Source organism: Gavialis gangeticus, unplaced genomic scaffold (assembly GCF_001723915.1).
Source record: "Gavialis gangeticus isolate Ggan-Ray unplaced genomic scaffold, GavGan_comp1, whole genome shotgun sequence".
Taxonomy (NCBI): Eukaryota; Metazoa; Chordata; order Crocodylia; family Gavialidae; genus Gavialis; species Gavialis gangeticus.
The window spans coordinates 2,780,287-2,794,738 of NW_017729034.1; the positions used below are offsets into that span (position 1 = coordinate 2,780,287).

Genomic DNA, 14,452 nt, shown 5'->3' on the forward strand with positions numbered 1-14,452 from the left:
CCCCCCCCCCCCCCCCCCCCCCCCAGCTCCACTTACACAAAAGGCAAAATGCAAGATGTGGTTTAAATACGACTGGTGAATGAAGTGTGCATCTCCCAGCCTGTTACCTGCCTTTATTACCATGTTCGTTAGAGCCAGTGAAAGATACCAGACAAGTGGCATCTAAACTTTAAAGATGTTTATCTATAGAGAGAGATCAGTGGTACATGGAAAAAAGCTGAACTCAAGGGGAGCTTCACCTGAATAAAGTATTTTTTCATCATGAACTGTGCCAACACAAACTTCCCATCCAGCTAGACTATAAACCCTGTACTGGTGAACTACCTTGTGGGGTGAGATGGGAGCTCCATCTCTGACCTTGGCCCTCTGGAGAAAGTTAACAAGGGAGCCCATGAAATCCAATTGTGAGTTTGCAAAAGAAAAAAAAAAATTCACCCCCCACTCACAATTGGACAGTACTCCCCCCCCCACAACCTCTTTCCCCTCAGCATAGGCTAGGGAACACTCCTCAGACCTCAAAACTGGAACTGAAACCACAGCCACAGAAGAGTTTGGTCAATGCTCCCACCCTGATTTCCATTTTTCTCTCCTCCTCCCACAAATCAAGATAAAGCAGCAGCCTTACCTGCGTGAAGATGTTTAGCCCAAGACCTCTGGAGTCCACAACAATCACAGTGAGGACAGTCTGAAGTGCCAGGGCAATGAAAGTATTGACCCCAAATACCAAGGCATACCGCTCCACACTTAGGTTTGTAGCAATCTGGAACCTGGGGGGAGGAGGAAAGAGTTGTAGAAATATGTTTAGGAGGCAGAGGAAAGGACTTTTCAGAATAGGGCAATGTTTAGACAAGCAAACTAGGTAGGTTGGAAAGCTCATCTATACATTGGATATTTCCATAGTCATCTTGCCTTACACTGCAGTCTTCTCACAAACCGAATAGGGTACTACCTAGCTAGTCTTGGAGTTCAAGTGACATGGGGAAAACTGAAGAGTTGTACAAAGTGTGGGAGTTCTCTAGGTTACACTCTTATCCAAGACAGCATTTAAGACTGAAGGTACTGAATTCCTGGGGGCACTCTATTGCCAGAAGGGCCTCATCTTTCAGAGAAGATGCAGCATACCCACTTTGCAGTCACAGAACTGCTCATAATCAAGTCAAGAAGGGACTTACAATGAGTATATCCTACTACACTCTAGTGAGGGTATTCCTTCATTTCCTGTTTACTGCATGGGGGTGCTGGGTTTAGCTGAACAGTTGCCTCTACAAGTAACAAATATTATATAAACACATTTTCCTGCTTACAAATCAGAGAACTTGTCTCCACTGCAGACAAAGCACTTGTCCCTCTTCTCTCCGATGCTTCAGTCTAACAATATTTATGGAAAAAGCATTCCCCTGGAAGACCGCACTACCCAGCACTTACAGACAAAGACTTTAGTGTTGCGAGACCTCTGTTCCACTCCTGGTTCTGACAAGGCAAACTGCCAGCAATTTAGTAAGTCAAATGCCACCCTGCCTCAGTCTCCCCATCTGAAGATACCAGCACACAGGGACTTTTGTACAGATCACTGAGATTCTTAGATATACAATATGTGAGCTATACTGTATGCCAGTTTCCAGGCATTCAAAATCCTGACTTTAAAAAAACTACTTACGTTGCTATTGTGATAAGCAGCATGTAGATAATTCTGAAGACCACGTACGACGCATAGCATATCCAGATGTTACGAACTATATCCATGATATAGACAGCAGCAGCAATAAGGAGGGAAAACAGGGCTAATGCTACTTCACCCCAGGTAGCCCACGGTATTTTTATGTAACCTACAGCAAACACTGCAACAGCTCCTATTAGCAGGATGAAAAGAGAAAGGATGTAATTTATTAACTATCACAATATTTTGTCATCCAGAGGCCTGGTTTAAATACTCCATGCATTAGACTGAGAGACACTGATGTGTAAACATGCCAGGCGTCCTGGAGAAATGCTCCACTGGCTGTATGTTTTAATGCTAGGCTTCACTCTAACAAGGCTGTAATAAAAAATGCTCCTCATTGGCTTATCTCAATTCACAATGAAATGAGTGGTATCAGCTAACAACTGTAATGAGAAAAGTTAAGCCAATGATTTGTGCTTTGGCAAAACTGACTTCAGCTCCACAAGGCTGCAGAGCTCCACGCCTCAACTCTTTCCACAGGTTCTCTTCTGCACATTTTTTCTAAGGCTAGCAGTTTTTTTCAGAGAGCCTGTTAAAAGGAAGTAGAAGCCCAGTTTGACACCTCTATCAAAAGGTGTCAAAGGCAGAGGGAGACAAGAGGATTATCAGTACATCATTGCCGCTGGGGGCTGAGTACAGCTTTCATGCTGCTCCAGTATACAGCAGGTAGAATTACACTTTGAAAAGGAGCTTGTTCTATAGACAAGCCAAGAAAGGCCCAACAGAGCCATCACAGACAGCAAGCCAAAATAGCAGCATGCTGACAAAGGGCAATTTATTGGTGATCACTGAAAGACAGGATTGCGTTCAAGACTTGTCCCAATCTTTGGGAGTCTGACAATAGTATTTAGATCCTATTTGTAACCCCCTGCAAGCCAACCTCTTCAAGAAGCCTTCTAGGCAGATCCACTGGCCTCCAACTTTCTACCAGGGGATTCACAGTTCCAAAGAACCCTAATGCAGGTGGGTCTCAACCTGTTTAGACTCAAGGCCCCCCTTGGAAAATGCCAGTTCTTAGTTTTCACTCATTTTTTGACTATGGAAAAACAACAATGCAGTTTTCCTGTTGCAATGGACTTGGACAACCCACAGCATGGCAGAATGTTTTGAACACTATAGATTCCTACTTGAAATTTCTGGGTTTATCTTGGGACTCATGCTTGCACACTTAACAGTGATAACATTGTGTGGCAACCCAGGACACCTTTGCAAAGGTTCTCAAGGCAACCCAGGGTATTGTGGCACGTTGGTTGAGAATCGCTGCCCTAATGCATCACTTTTCACACAGGATGAAATCCACAGAGTTGCAGGAAAGACTGTGGCTAGGTCAGTGCCCTTCCATGTACATCTGCACAAGTGCCCACTGTAACACGTCCACAATAGGCTTTCATTTTGGAAGTGTGCCACCACCATACCGGTGAGACCTTTCCCTACATGCAACAAGATGCTCCGTCTGTAGAACATCAAGTTACAATAAACCAGTGGCTTCAAAGCTGTGGCGGAGAAGGGGAAACCCACCGCCCCCACACTTTCTGGGGATTCAACTGACAACTCATGGAGTTTCACTCTCCTCCTTCCCCTTAGGAACATAGTTATGTCAGTGTAAACACAAAACCACAGCATGAGACACCACAGCTGACTCAACAGTTTCATATCTTAACCCACATGCCAGGCATTGCCAACTGCTTCAGGTGCATGTCTAGGCAACCAGTTAAAATGTATGGAAGATGGACTTATGCACAAAGGGGACCTAAAAAACTGAGATACACGTTAGTCATAAGACAAGCTGATTCTATTTAACTCCCTGAAGATTCTGCCTCAGCCACCATGGTCCTGCCTGGAGCTTGGGTTTGGGCACCAGAACCCCAGTACAAGGTAGAAAGGTGCCTGAAGCAAAGGAGAGAGAACAGGAGCTAGACAGGGAGGGAGAAACAACACGTGATCCTGTAATTAAAAGTTGGCTGACTCATGCACAGGAAGCAGATTTAAGGTTGCACAAGCAGCCTTTGTTTTGGCATCTCTTGAATTTGGAAGGCTTGACTTAGTGACCTTAATAACACTGGTTGTGTATGCCAGCTTTTACAGTCCTGGAGCCAAAACACCATGCTCAAAAGGAATCCAAAGAGAACATTTGCAGTCATTTTAAGTCTGCTCTGAATTGCAGCCCATGCTTGACAGCCCTCTAGGGTCATTTCCCTTTAAAATGACTACATATTTAGGAATAACTGGGCTCCAACACTGTTGTTACTACAGGGTCACTGCACTACAGGACCACAACTGCTTCCTGGGTGGACAACTAGTGATAACAAGGACTATAAGATCTGGAATTGTGACTAGGGTGTGCCAAGCTGAAGTGGCAGCCATTTAATACAGGCTGAACAAGAGGATGCACTAGGCAACTTTAGAGTTGGGAGTTAATTCAAGGCATTCTTGCCACAGAATGCCATTGGGATACCTAGGTCAGGGGTCAGCAAGGATCTAGCCTGTGGAACCACTGGATCTGGCCTGTGAACATGGGACTTCAGCAGGTGGGGGCTTCAGCTAGGGGTGCTCTTCCCATGTCACCATGGGGACAAGCATCAGCCACAGGAATTTTACCCATGCTGAACATGTGCCGCTGGCAGGCGAGTCCTAGTGCCCACCCGCATCTGACCTTGGGTAGGTCATTTCAGCCTGCAGCCAGAAAATGTTGCCTATTCCTAACCTATATTTCCCCATCAATATCCTCAGAAGTGGAGGGACTTTATCTGATAAGCAGAGATTTCCTAGAAAACCTATTGTACATTTTATAAGCTACCAAATGCAAACTTGTTTTCAACATTCAAGGAGCTAGGGAATCTGTTTGTATCCCAGTAATTCAAGTGTCTTCAGGACCAATCAATGGTAAGTCTGCCATGTTGAAGCCAAGTGAACCTTAACACCCGTGTCCACTCCAGTAACAAATACTATGCCTTTTTACAAAATATATTTTGCTCCAATCTTTCCCTGCCTGCTCTTTCAGAGGCATTCTTGACACGATTCAGGTTATCCAAGGAACATCTTTCCAATAATAGCAAGCCAACTAGAATTCTGGCTTGTATTTTGTAATCGCCTTCTTATGGAAAAGATTCATGACTTGAATGAACAATTAAAAAAAAAACTTCTACAATGGCACAGCAGTGTTCATACATAACCTAATGAAGGCCTTGAACTCATCCCACCCATCTTCTGACTTATATATGTGGGGGAGTTATCCTGATACTATATGAAAGTATTCTTAAAGTGAGCTGGAAATTTGCAAGTGTTTCACAAGGCCATATCAGTTACAATGAACTGCCAGCAAAACAGATGCAGAGTTTCACTGGAAACTTTCAAGTCAGCTTCCTTTGGCAGGTTCTTGAGGATACCACGGCTAGAATCCACGGCTCTAGCATCTGGAACAGCAGTTCCCAATCTTGGGGTTGTGACCCCATTTGGGGTTCACAATGATAAAAAATGGGGTCAAAAAGATGCTTGACAGTGTCAACTGATTATGATGAATACACTTCCTATTTATAAATATCCAGCTCTCACACCTGGCAGTTATTTGTCCACGCACAACCGCTGTAAAAATCAGTATGTTGATACTGGCTGGCTGAAATATGTTTGATATGACAGAGAAATCTAACATGGATGCTTTTCTCTGAAAAATTTCTGCCTGGAGTTCTAGCAGTAAAACTAATGACAAGGATGAGACCGAGAAATGAAAGGAGTGCAAGACACAAAAGCATTGTAATGCCATATTTAGGACTTGTTGATCTTGTCTACATCATTTTGGGGTCTCAAAAAACGTCCAGGGTTTAAATGGGGTCATGCTGAGGAAAAGGTTGGGAAGCCCTGATCTAGAGCCAGGAAGCGCAGAGCTTCTACACTTCCCATCACTCAGCTGAAAGCCTGGGAAACGCTCCTAAAATCCCAGATTGAACCCTGACTTCCCCTGGTTCCAGTCTCCCTGCCGCAGAGCTGGCAAGGCTTAGTTTCTGGTTCAGTGGCAGCTCCAAAGGCCAACAGCAAATCTGGAAGACTTAAGAGCTAAAGAGCATGGGTTCCCAAGCTCAAATTGGTTTCCAAATTGCTTAAAGAGAGCATCTTAATGGTTTTAAAACAAAAATAGCGTAAACATTTCCCAAAGGAAAATAAAAAAAAAAAATTCTGCTTTTTGCTGTTAAAAAAATCACCCCCACTCTCCTCAATAATCCACACGAACCTCCATTTGGGATCCTCACAGAATGGGACTTCCCAATATTAAAACAATTGCAACTGTTCTCTAGGCTTGCTTTGTTATCTGGCCAAGGCCAGTGGAGCATGCTGGTCTAGTGTTTAATGGAAAAGAACTGGCTTCTGTGGTCCTGTCTTTGGAGGTGGTGAGCAACCTTCACTCCCACTGTATTCCATGTAGGTGCTTAGTTACTTTCAGGGAAGGTGCAAAACAACAAATAATCAGTGTTTGTGCCTCACTTTTCCCCCACACAGGCTCTAAAAAGTATACACCTCATAAACAAGTGGAGAGGATTTGGAAATTTTCAAAACAGTTTAGACACAACACTTGGCTGGGATGGTTTAGTCAGGGATGATTCTGCCTTGAGCAGGGAGCTGGACTAGATGATCTTGTGAGATCCCTTCCAGCCCTACTTTCTTATGAGCCTATGAATTCAAGAATATGACAAAGCATGAAGGGTCCTTGCATTTAGAGCTTTTCTGATGGAGTGGATGGAGTGCTGAGCTGTCCTAACAATATCCCCACAGCCATGACATGAAACAGTCTGTTGGAGAGTTATACAAGACTAACCTACCTGGACCCACACAGTCAAGCAAGGACTGTGCACTGTATAGTTTCTGCTGCTGTCAGCAGGTTACAGGGCAGGCTGCTTTGAGGCTCATGTGTTTTGAAGGAATATACAGGAAGCGTTTTCCCAAAGACATTCAAAAATGACAATCCCTCCAACCAGGATCAAGGGACATTTATACACACGCTCTGGGTTGGAGGGAGGGGCGGGAGGGGAGATGCTCCAATTAAAGTGCCCGCAGCTTCATGTACTCAGCATCCTGCGCTTCAAAATGGCAGCATAGATGCTAGAACTAAAGCTTGTCTGACAAGTTTTAGTTAAAATACCCCCTGCCATTTTGAAGTGTGGGGACTCTGAATAGATGCAACACAGAGGCTGCTGGAGCAAGTTAATTAACACATGCCAGCAAACTTGTTTAATCCAGTCTGCTCTGATATGTGCTAAGTAGCATGCACTGGAGCAGATGTCTGGCACGTGTATACGTGCCCAAGCAGTCTAGCCAAAATAACCTCATCTGCATTTAAACCAGCACCTACAGGTACATAGGTGTTCCCATACCTGGAAAATTGCGTTGAATAATCCAATGATGCTACTGCTAGGGGAGGATCCCATAATATGTCACAGGTAGAAAGACCAGCTGTTTCAGTATTTCCAAACCTACCTCTTGCATTACAAAACCAGCTATGTAAGCAACAGAATCACAAGATACTATGTCTGAAATTCATCCAACAGCTATCTGGCATAGCACCAATCTAGATGAAAGTCTCCCACATGCACATGCTAGGGAATATTACAATTCTGTCAGAACTATGTTTCAGTAACTATGAGTTTGAGGATGTAACATGTAAGTCTCATTGGTTATGCATTTTTTTTATTGCCTTCTGAAATAGACAACTTACCTAAGAGTGTTGAAACAGCCTCTACACCACCATTATAGATCTCAGAGTTCTGAGCAGGAAGTACCATCTCCCATAGGCCCTGAGTGTAGTTTATTACTTGGAAGTAGCCACAGGTTGACAGTGCCCACCATACAGACCAACATAGCATAGGCCGAGAGGAATAGCACTGGAAGAAGTCCCGCCATAGCTCTTTGAGCACTATGACGATGTCCACTTTCTGCTCCTGAAGAGAAATAAGAAAAATTAAAGATCACACTTATTAAAACAGTTCATTTTATCCCTCAAGATTGCGCCTGACAGGGAGGGGACCAGTAGTAAGAAGTGCCAGATCAGTAAACCTGGACACCATTAGCCATCCTTACCATGTCCCCTCCCTTCCCTCCCAAGAGCGCTACCACTCCAAGCAGGAGAGCATCTGCCAAAATGAAGAAACAGGTTCATTCTCCATGGTCCATCCAATCTTTAGCTTCTCTGGTCAGAGGGCCAGTTGTCAGAAGAGGGAGAGTGTTCACTTCCTTACAGTGTAAAGAAAAACACTAGCTGTCAATAATTCATTTCAGAAAGGCAAAAGTCATATGCCAACTTTTGCAGGTTACCAGACTGGACTGAATTTGAGCCAAAGACCAAAAAGATAAGAAATTTAAGATCAACCACAGAAGTTCTTTCCAAGCACCAACAACATATTTGGAAGTTTTCTACAGAAATAGTATTCAGAGATTATGAACATCTAAGTTAATAATTCCCTTACATCACTTTAAGACCACTTAGAGTCACAACACTGTCACATAAACTAAGAACTCAACTGATAGGTTTTCTGGAGATCTGAAAACAGTGGAGAGTCTTGAGGATGGAGGTACAGGAAGCCTGTTCCACCAGATATCAACACTATGGTGAAGTTCTTGCACCCACCGTTTGAGTTGAAGGGAGGGATACAGAAATTCATGTTCTTTTCTCATGCAGCACCACTAGAATAGAATTGAGTGGAGCTGAACCAGAGTATTTTAACATACTATATAAATAGTCTTTTTAAATATATATTGAGATATAGATGTGTGTGTATTGTGTGTGCGTGTGCGTGTGTGAGACCATTGATTGATGTGTATGTATATACACACTACATACATACACACACACACACACACACACACACACAAGTGTGTGTACATTGATTGATGTGCATGTATATGCGCATGTATGTATATGTGCAGGTATATTATATAATTATTTTATTTCATTATTTATCATTTTATTTATATACATAAAAATAAATCAACATTCACATGGTTGGGAAGGGAAGAGGTTAAATTAAGAAGTTATCCTCAGATACTGATTAGTATACAAAAAGGAATTCTGTTCCCTACTGTCTTGGGTGAATGGAGATGACTAAATGCTGGCTTGTTTTGGACCCACACACAGTCTTTGCTAATAGCCACATCTAGCAGTACCTCCCAGAGGAGTCAGCAAAGTAGCAACTACATTGTACAAGACTCTCCCGAGTTCAAGACCACTAAGAGTTTCACTGGCATCACTAATTTTCTCTCCTAAATCCCACAGAGCAAATATACCCCTTCTGCATGGAACACGCTTCCTATGCCAGCTTATTCTCTTTCCTTCAAATCAAGGGGTAGTGGGTACCAGTATATATGCAGCACCTACATTAGGAGGGTTTGCAAGCATAGTTTAAACTAAAAAAAAACTGCTGGAATAGTTAAGTCTCAAGGGGCATTTTTACACTTGATCCAGGGACAAAAGGGGTGCTTTAGAGCGGCTCTAATTAAAGCACCCAGAGCATCTCATGTATTAGCTCCTTGAACGAGCTTTTACTAAAGTGTCCCTGCCACCATTTTGAAATGCAGAGACAATACACGAGACAGAGGCTGGCTGGAGTGTGGTAATTACCATGCTCCAGCAAACCTGATTAAATTGAGTCTGCTACAACGTGCTGCAATTACAGTGCTTCAAAGCAGCCTCCTGGCTCGAGTGCAGGCACCCAAGGACTACACATTTTTCTCCATCCTACACCTAGTACAATGGAACCCCAGTTCTCAGGTGACTGTCAGCAGCCACCAGCCTCCAAACAAGTAATAATCACATGTGCGGTATTTTAAATTGAGGTGACGCGGCATGCAAGTCAGGTAAACGAGCAGCTTCTTTGCCCCTCTCTCTTCTACCCCAAAAAGAGTCCAATACTCATGCAACAACATGCATTACCCACCAACTTATTATAGGAGATAATGAGTAACCAAACTGACATTAGTGGGACAATCAAGCTTCCTTAGCTGCTTCCTTCAGAGGAAAGAAAAGGGGAAAAGGCAGGGAAATGGCCCATCAGCTGGAAAGCATTTAAAAATGAGATGGTAGAGCCAGAGGCTGAAATGTGGATTGGGAATCTAAACAATGAAGGACAAACAGGTCACTGGGAAATGCTACAATTATTAAGATAAGAGATAAGGCCGAGGTGCCACAATGCAGTCCAGCATGTACGGCACTGGATTAGCAAGTGAGCACGGGTTCTGTTCCTAGCTCAGCCAACTGACTGGGTGTGACCCTGAGGTGCAAGCAGGTCATGAGACACAGCCTGTTTTCCCTTAATAAAACAGAGGCAATGCTCACCTACCTCATGTAGACCAGGAGATTGGAGGCTGAGTGATTTAAAATACGGAAATGGATAGTGCTAAAAACAGGCAAGGTAGTATCAACGTATTAGACATCTAAATAAGCAACTGGCTCTGAATTCATCCACTCAGATTTAGCCTCTCACAAGTAGGGCCCATTTGGGCAAAAGATGGAGCCGGGACCACAGGCCATGCCTAGCAATAGCCAGCAACACACTCTGCTAACTTGTTTTCAAAGCCAGATGTGAAGCTCGGCATCACTCTTCCTCCATGGCATTGCTTCAATACCTCAACACAAACATGTCCAGGCACATCAGCCTAGTCTGCACTGGGAGGGGGAAGGGTAAATGGATTATCAACATTCCACTATGAAAGAAAAACCCTCACAATCAAGTAACTTTATACTTATGCCAAGTAGACAGCAGCTATTCAAGTCACCAGTGCAAGAATGGGCTACAGCTATAAAGACCCCCTGCTTCAAGGCCATCTGTTGATACCTTACCAGCGTGACTCAACTTAACTCACAGGTCAAAAATGTTCAGGCTATGAACTGTGTGCACTCTAGAAAGTCTCTCCCTTGAGAAAAGCCATGGTCTCATTTCAAGGCCTCTCCCACTAAAAATCCTTAACAGCAATTTTCACCTACCTTGGCCTTAAGCCTTCTTTCCCTCCCTCATATAAAATGTCACTTGGTAAATACTAGATAGGAAATGAATTCCAGGTGCTCTGCCAGTTAGTTCAGTAGCTTTCTGACGTACTCGTTCTCTGCAAGGCTACAAACTCAGATACAGCAACTGAGAATAACAACAGGGTGGATGCTGTCACTATTCATGCCCCAAACAGAAGTACTAGATGGGGCACAGTCTCAGTTATAAGGAAACCTAGGAAACAGATCTCCGGGGAGGTGAAGCTCATTGGAGAAGATACATAGAGTCTGCAAAAGTCAACAGCCCCAGTCATTTCTTCAGGAGAGAGGAAGAAGCCTTCTGTGGCCAGTCAGGTTACACAATCTGATTGGCCATATGCTTAGTTTGCAAAACCAGCATTATACACCAAAGCTTAGCAAATTCTTAATTTCAGAACTACACACAGCTACAAACGGTTTAAGTCCCTAACGTAACAAGAGTTTCAGGTGACTGCAGTCTACATAAGAAAGAGAGAATAACCCCTGACAGATTTTAATTTATTCTTTATTTCAAATGTTCCACTCTTATTTAAAGGATCCTCCTCATCCTTACGTTATGTAGCACAGGAAAAAAGGGACGCTTCATTCTCACTAAACCTCTCAATTTTTAAGTAGTACAGGATGACAGGAGTTCCATGCTTACCTTCAATAATTATTCAGAGCCCTCAGCAAATATGTTATACTGTGCTCAGTGATACATTATACTCAGTCGCCTCAACATAGCCTTCCCTTCCAAGCAAGGGATTTCTAGAAGCAGTTACAATTATTGCTAAAAAGTCTAGGATGGTGCTGGTACTAGTGAAATGTGCAAGGGAAGGAGCCTCCTCTTGCTTGTATGTAAATAAGTGAACATCTGTGTAGAACTGGGGCTGCAGGAAGATGACCTTGGGCTGAAGGCCGGAGCATGCCTTTAAATCAGTGGGGGCTAACTCTTTTGGCAGGCATGCCTCAAATTAGCCCAAGTGCCATTCTGATCCCCTTCCTCAGTCCAATGTGCTCCTCTGACTTCTGTTTTCTTCTCACTTTCTGCTTCCTGCCCTGGGCTCTATCTCCTGCTCTGCCTGCTGCTCCTTGCCCAATCTGCTGCTGTGCTGCCTGTCCCCACCCTGATCTGCTCCATGCCACACAAAGAGGCTGCCTGCGCCACTTGTGGCACTCATGCCAGATTGGCTACCTCTCTTTTAGATCAAAAATCACTGGCTCAGTGATTGCTCAGTACCCCATTACTATCCTAACTCCATTCCTCCAAAACCAAAAACAGAAGGAAGACTGCCTCCATTTATGCTCGCTGGTTCTTCAAGTGGTCTCAGCAGAGGGTCTTGCAGAGCTGTGCTGGACAGGACAAGATGAGTGCACTGGAATATTAATAAGTTTAATTCCCAGCTGAAACCCAAGGAAGCATAAACCTTTCCAGCTAAGCTGAAGGCAGGTACTGCTATCCTCCCTCCAGTCTCTGCTAGCAATAAGTACTTAAAGAGAAGTGAAGAGAAATGTGGCTGGGGAGACAGACTGTGCCAGTATCTTCCTCATTCAGGCTTTCAAAAGCAATTAATGCTGTGTCTAGCCATTAAATAGCAGGAAGCAGGCAAGTAATAGTCCATTTGCCTTGAGCAAGCAGTTACCCTAGACTTAGACAAACAAAACTTAAACCAATGTTCACTTAAAACTCCACCAGTGTATTAGGGATATTCTGCCTTCTCCCCTTCCTCTCCTCCTGCACTGATAGAACACTAAGTGGAAAACTTGACAAAATCATGCCATTTTAAATACCCCTAAGTGCCTTTATCTGAAGGTGATATCAACAGTTCTTCCACCGATACAATCTCTTCCTGGTTATCTGAAGCAGTTACCTAGTTCATCTGCAACAGAAATTCTGCAGGTGTTATTTCGTAATAGGCTTTCAAAACCACAGGTTGCAACTGCCTTCTCTTTAACAGCTCATGGTACATTCAGACAGGACTTTAAGCACCCAGAATCTTCCCTGCTTCCCCCATTCAAGTGAGTGAATGACGACTTAAAAAAAAAAAGAAAAAAAAAAGAAAAAAAAAGCAAGTCTTAGAGGACAGTTTAATGCATCTGAATAACAGAAGGAATATGGGGTATTTATACACATACTTTTCTATCCCACGATGCACCAGATATCTGCCACTTCAGAGCAGACTCAATTAATTGAGTCTACTCTACACACAAGCTGATGCAAACTGCACTGTCGCTTACAGTTGTAAGTGGTGAAATGTATGTCAGCACACAGAAAATGGCGGCGTCGTGCTTTTGAACCAAAGCGCCTTTTATGTATTTTAATTCAAAAGCATGCTGCCGCCATTTTCTCAGTGCTGACATGCATTTTACCACTTATACAACTGTAAGCCACGCAGGGCCGGGCGCTTTTCAAAGTGCCTAGCACTGCAGCACTTACATGTGTAAAAATGCCCATGGGGACTACCATGCCATAGGACTGGAATGCAATTTCTGCTCCCTGAAGACTTGAAGGATTGGAAAGGGATACCTTTCCTTGTCAGCTACCCTGAGACAGCGCTCTTCATCTAAGGCAGACAGCTGTGGAAGTGGTTGTAGCTTTCGTTTTTCTTGACATAGTGCCTTACCTGCTTCTCTGCAGAATGGGCCTCCACATTTAAGGGAACTTCTGACTCATCTTCCCACCCAGGCACACTCTGTAATGCAGGATCATCTCGGACGACAGCTCCACTTTTACAGTCAATAACCTTCATTTCCCTAGCAACCTGGCTGCTTGAGAGGTGGTGAAAGAAAAGACTTTTCTGAGGCATTGGCAGAAACCAGGCAATGGCAAAAGCTACAGACACAGATGTTAGGGAGATGACATTCAAGCTGAACAGGGACCAGTTGAACACCGATACCAGAACCTGTCCAGAGACGGAACCCACAGTATAACCCACCAAGGTGGCACTTCGACAGTAACTGGTGACTTTCTGGTACACATTCAAATCCACAATGCTATAAATATAGGAAAAATAAGCAATCTCTGTAGCAGTCACCACTCCATAGAAGAACTCCAGGAACTGAATAGCCAATAGTCCTTTGGCATAGAGCAGCATGAACCAAGTCACAATAAGGCTCAGTCCCTGTAGAAGGATTACAGGTTTGTACCGGAGATAGTCTGTTGCAAGAAATACTGGAAATAGCAGCACTAAATAAGAGTACGTCCATACTGGATAGATTTCATTAAAGACCTGTAAGGAGGGGGAAAAAAACCACCATTAATTATCCACTTGAGTATGTTATTTTTTGTAAAAGGTTCAAAGTAATTTTATATTTTTCCTAGAGGCTGGAATCTAAGAAAGATCTGCTACAATGGTCTCCCACTAATACCAACAAGTGGTCCCTACCACCTGCTGGACAAAATCTCTCCTCCTCCTCTCCTCATTAATCTTGGAAAGGGAGCCTGCCAGGGACCACAGCCTGCTTTGCAAGTTTAGAACCAAGTGTGAACTCTGTACAGGTTGTCATCATACCACACAACTTTCAAGGGCTTTAGAGGCAGAATTATTTCCTTGGATTACTCAACTGTAACCAGAGTGCTATGTAAACATTTAAGTACTGCCTGTTGCTTTCCACCTGTACATCTCAGAGTACTTCACTTAAGTGAAGATGTCAGCATGCATTTCTGCAAAAGGAGAAACTGACCCCCGCCCCCAGCCCAGTCTCAACCCCAGAAATTACCAAAGCTACTCAGCAGTAGAACTGGGAAC

At 43.7% G+C, this 14,452-nt stretch overlaps 1 protein-coding gene across 1 annotated transcript in view; it reads right to left on the reverse strand.

Moving 5' to 3' along the window:
• The window catches only part of SLC19A2 (solute carrier family 19 member 2), a 23,962-nt gene that overhangs the window by 1,306 nt on the left and 8,204 nt on the right, over positions 1–14,452 (reverse strand). The window contains exons 2-5 of the mRNA XM_019526663.1: positions 13,328–13,933; positions 7,425–7,647; positions 1,658–1,850; positions 626–767 (exon numbers count right to left, since the gene is read on the reverse strand). Of these exons, the coding sequence (XP_019382208.1) occupies positions 626–767; positions 1,658–1,850; positions 7,425–7,647; positions 13,328–13,933 (1,164 nt within the window). The remainder of the gene's footprint in view (positions 1–625; positions 768–1,657; positions 1,851–7,424; positions 7,648–13,327; positions 13,934–14,452) is intronic.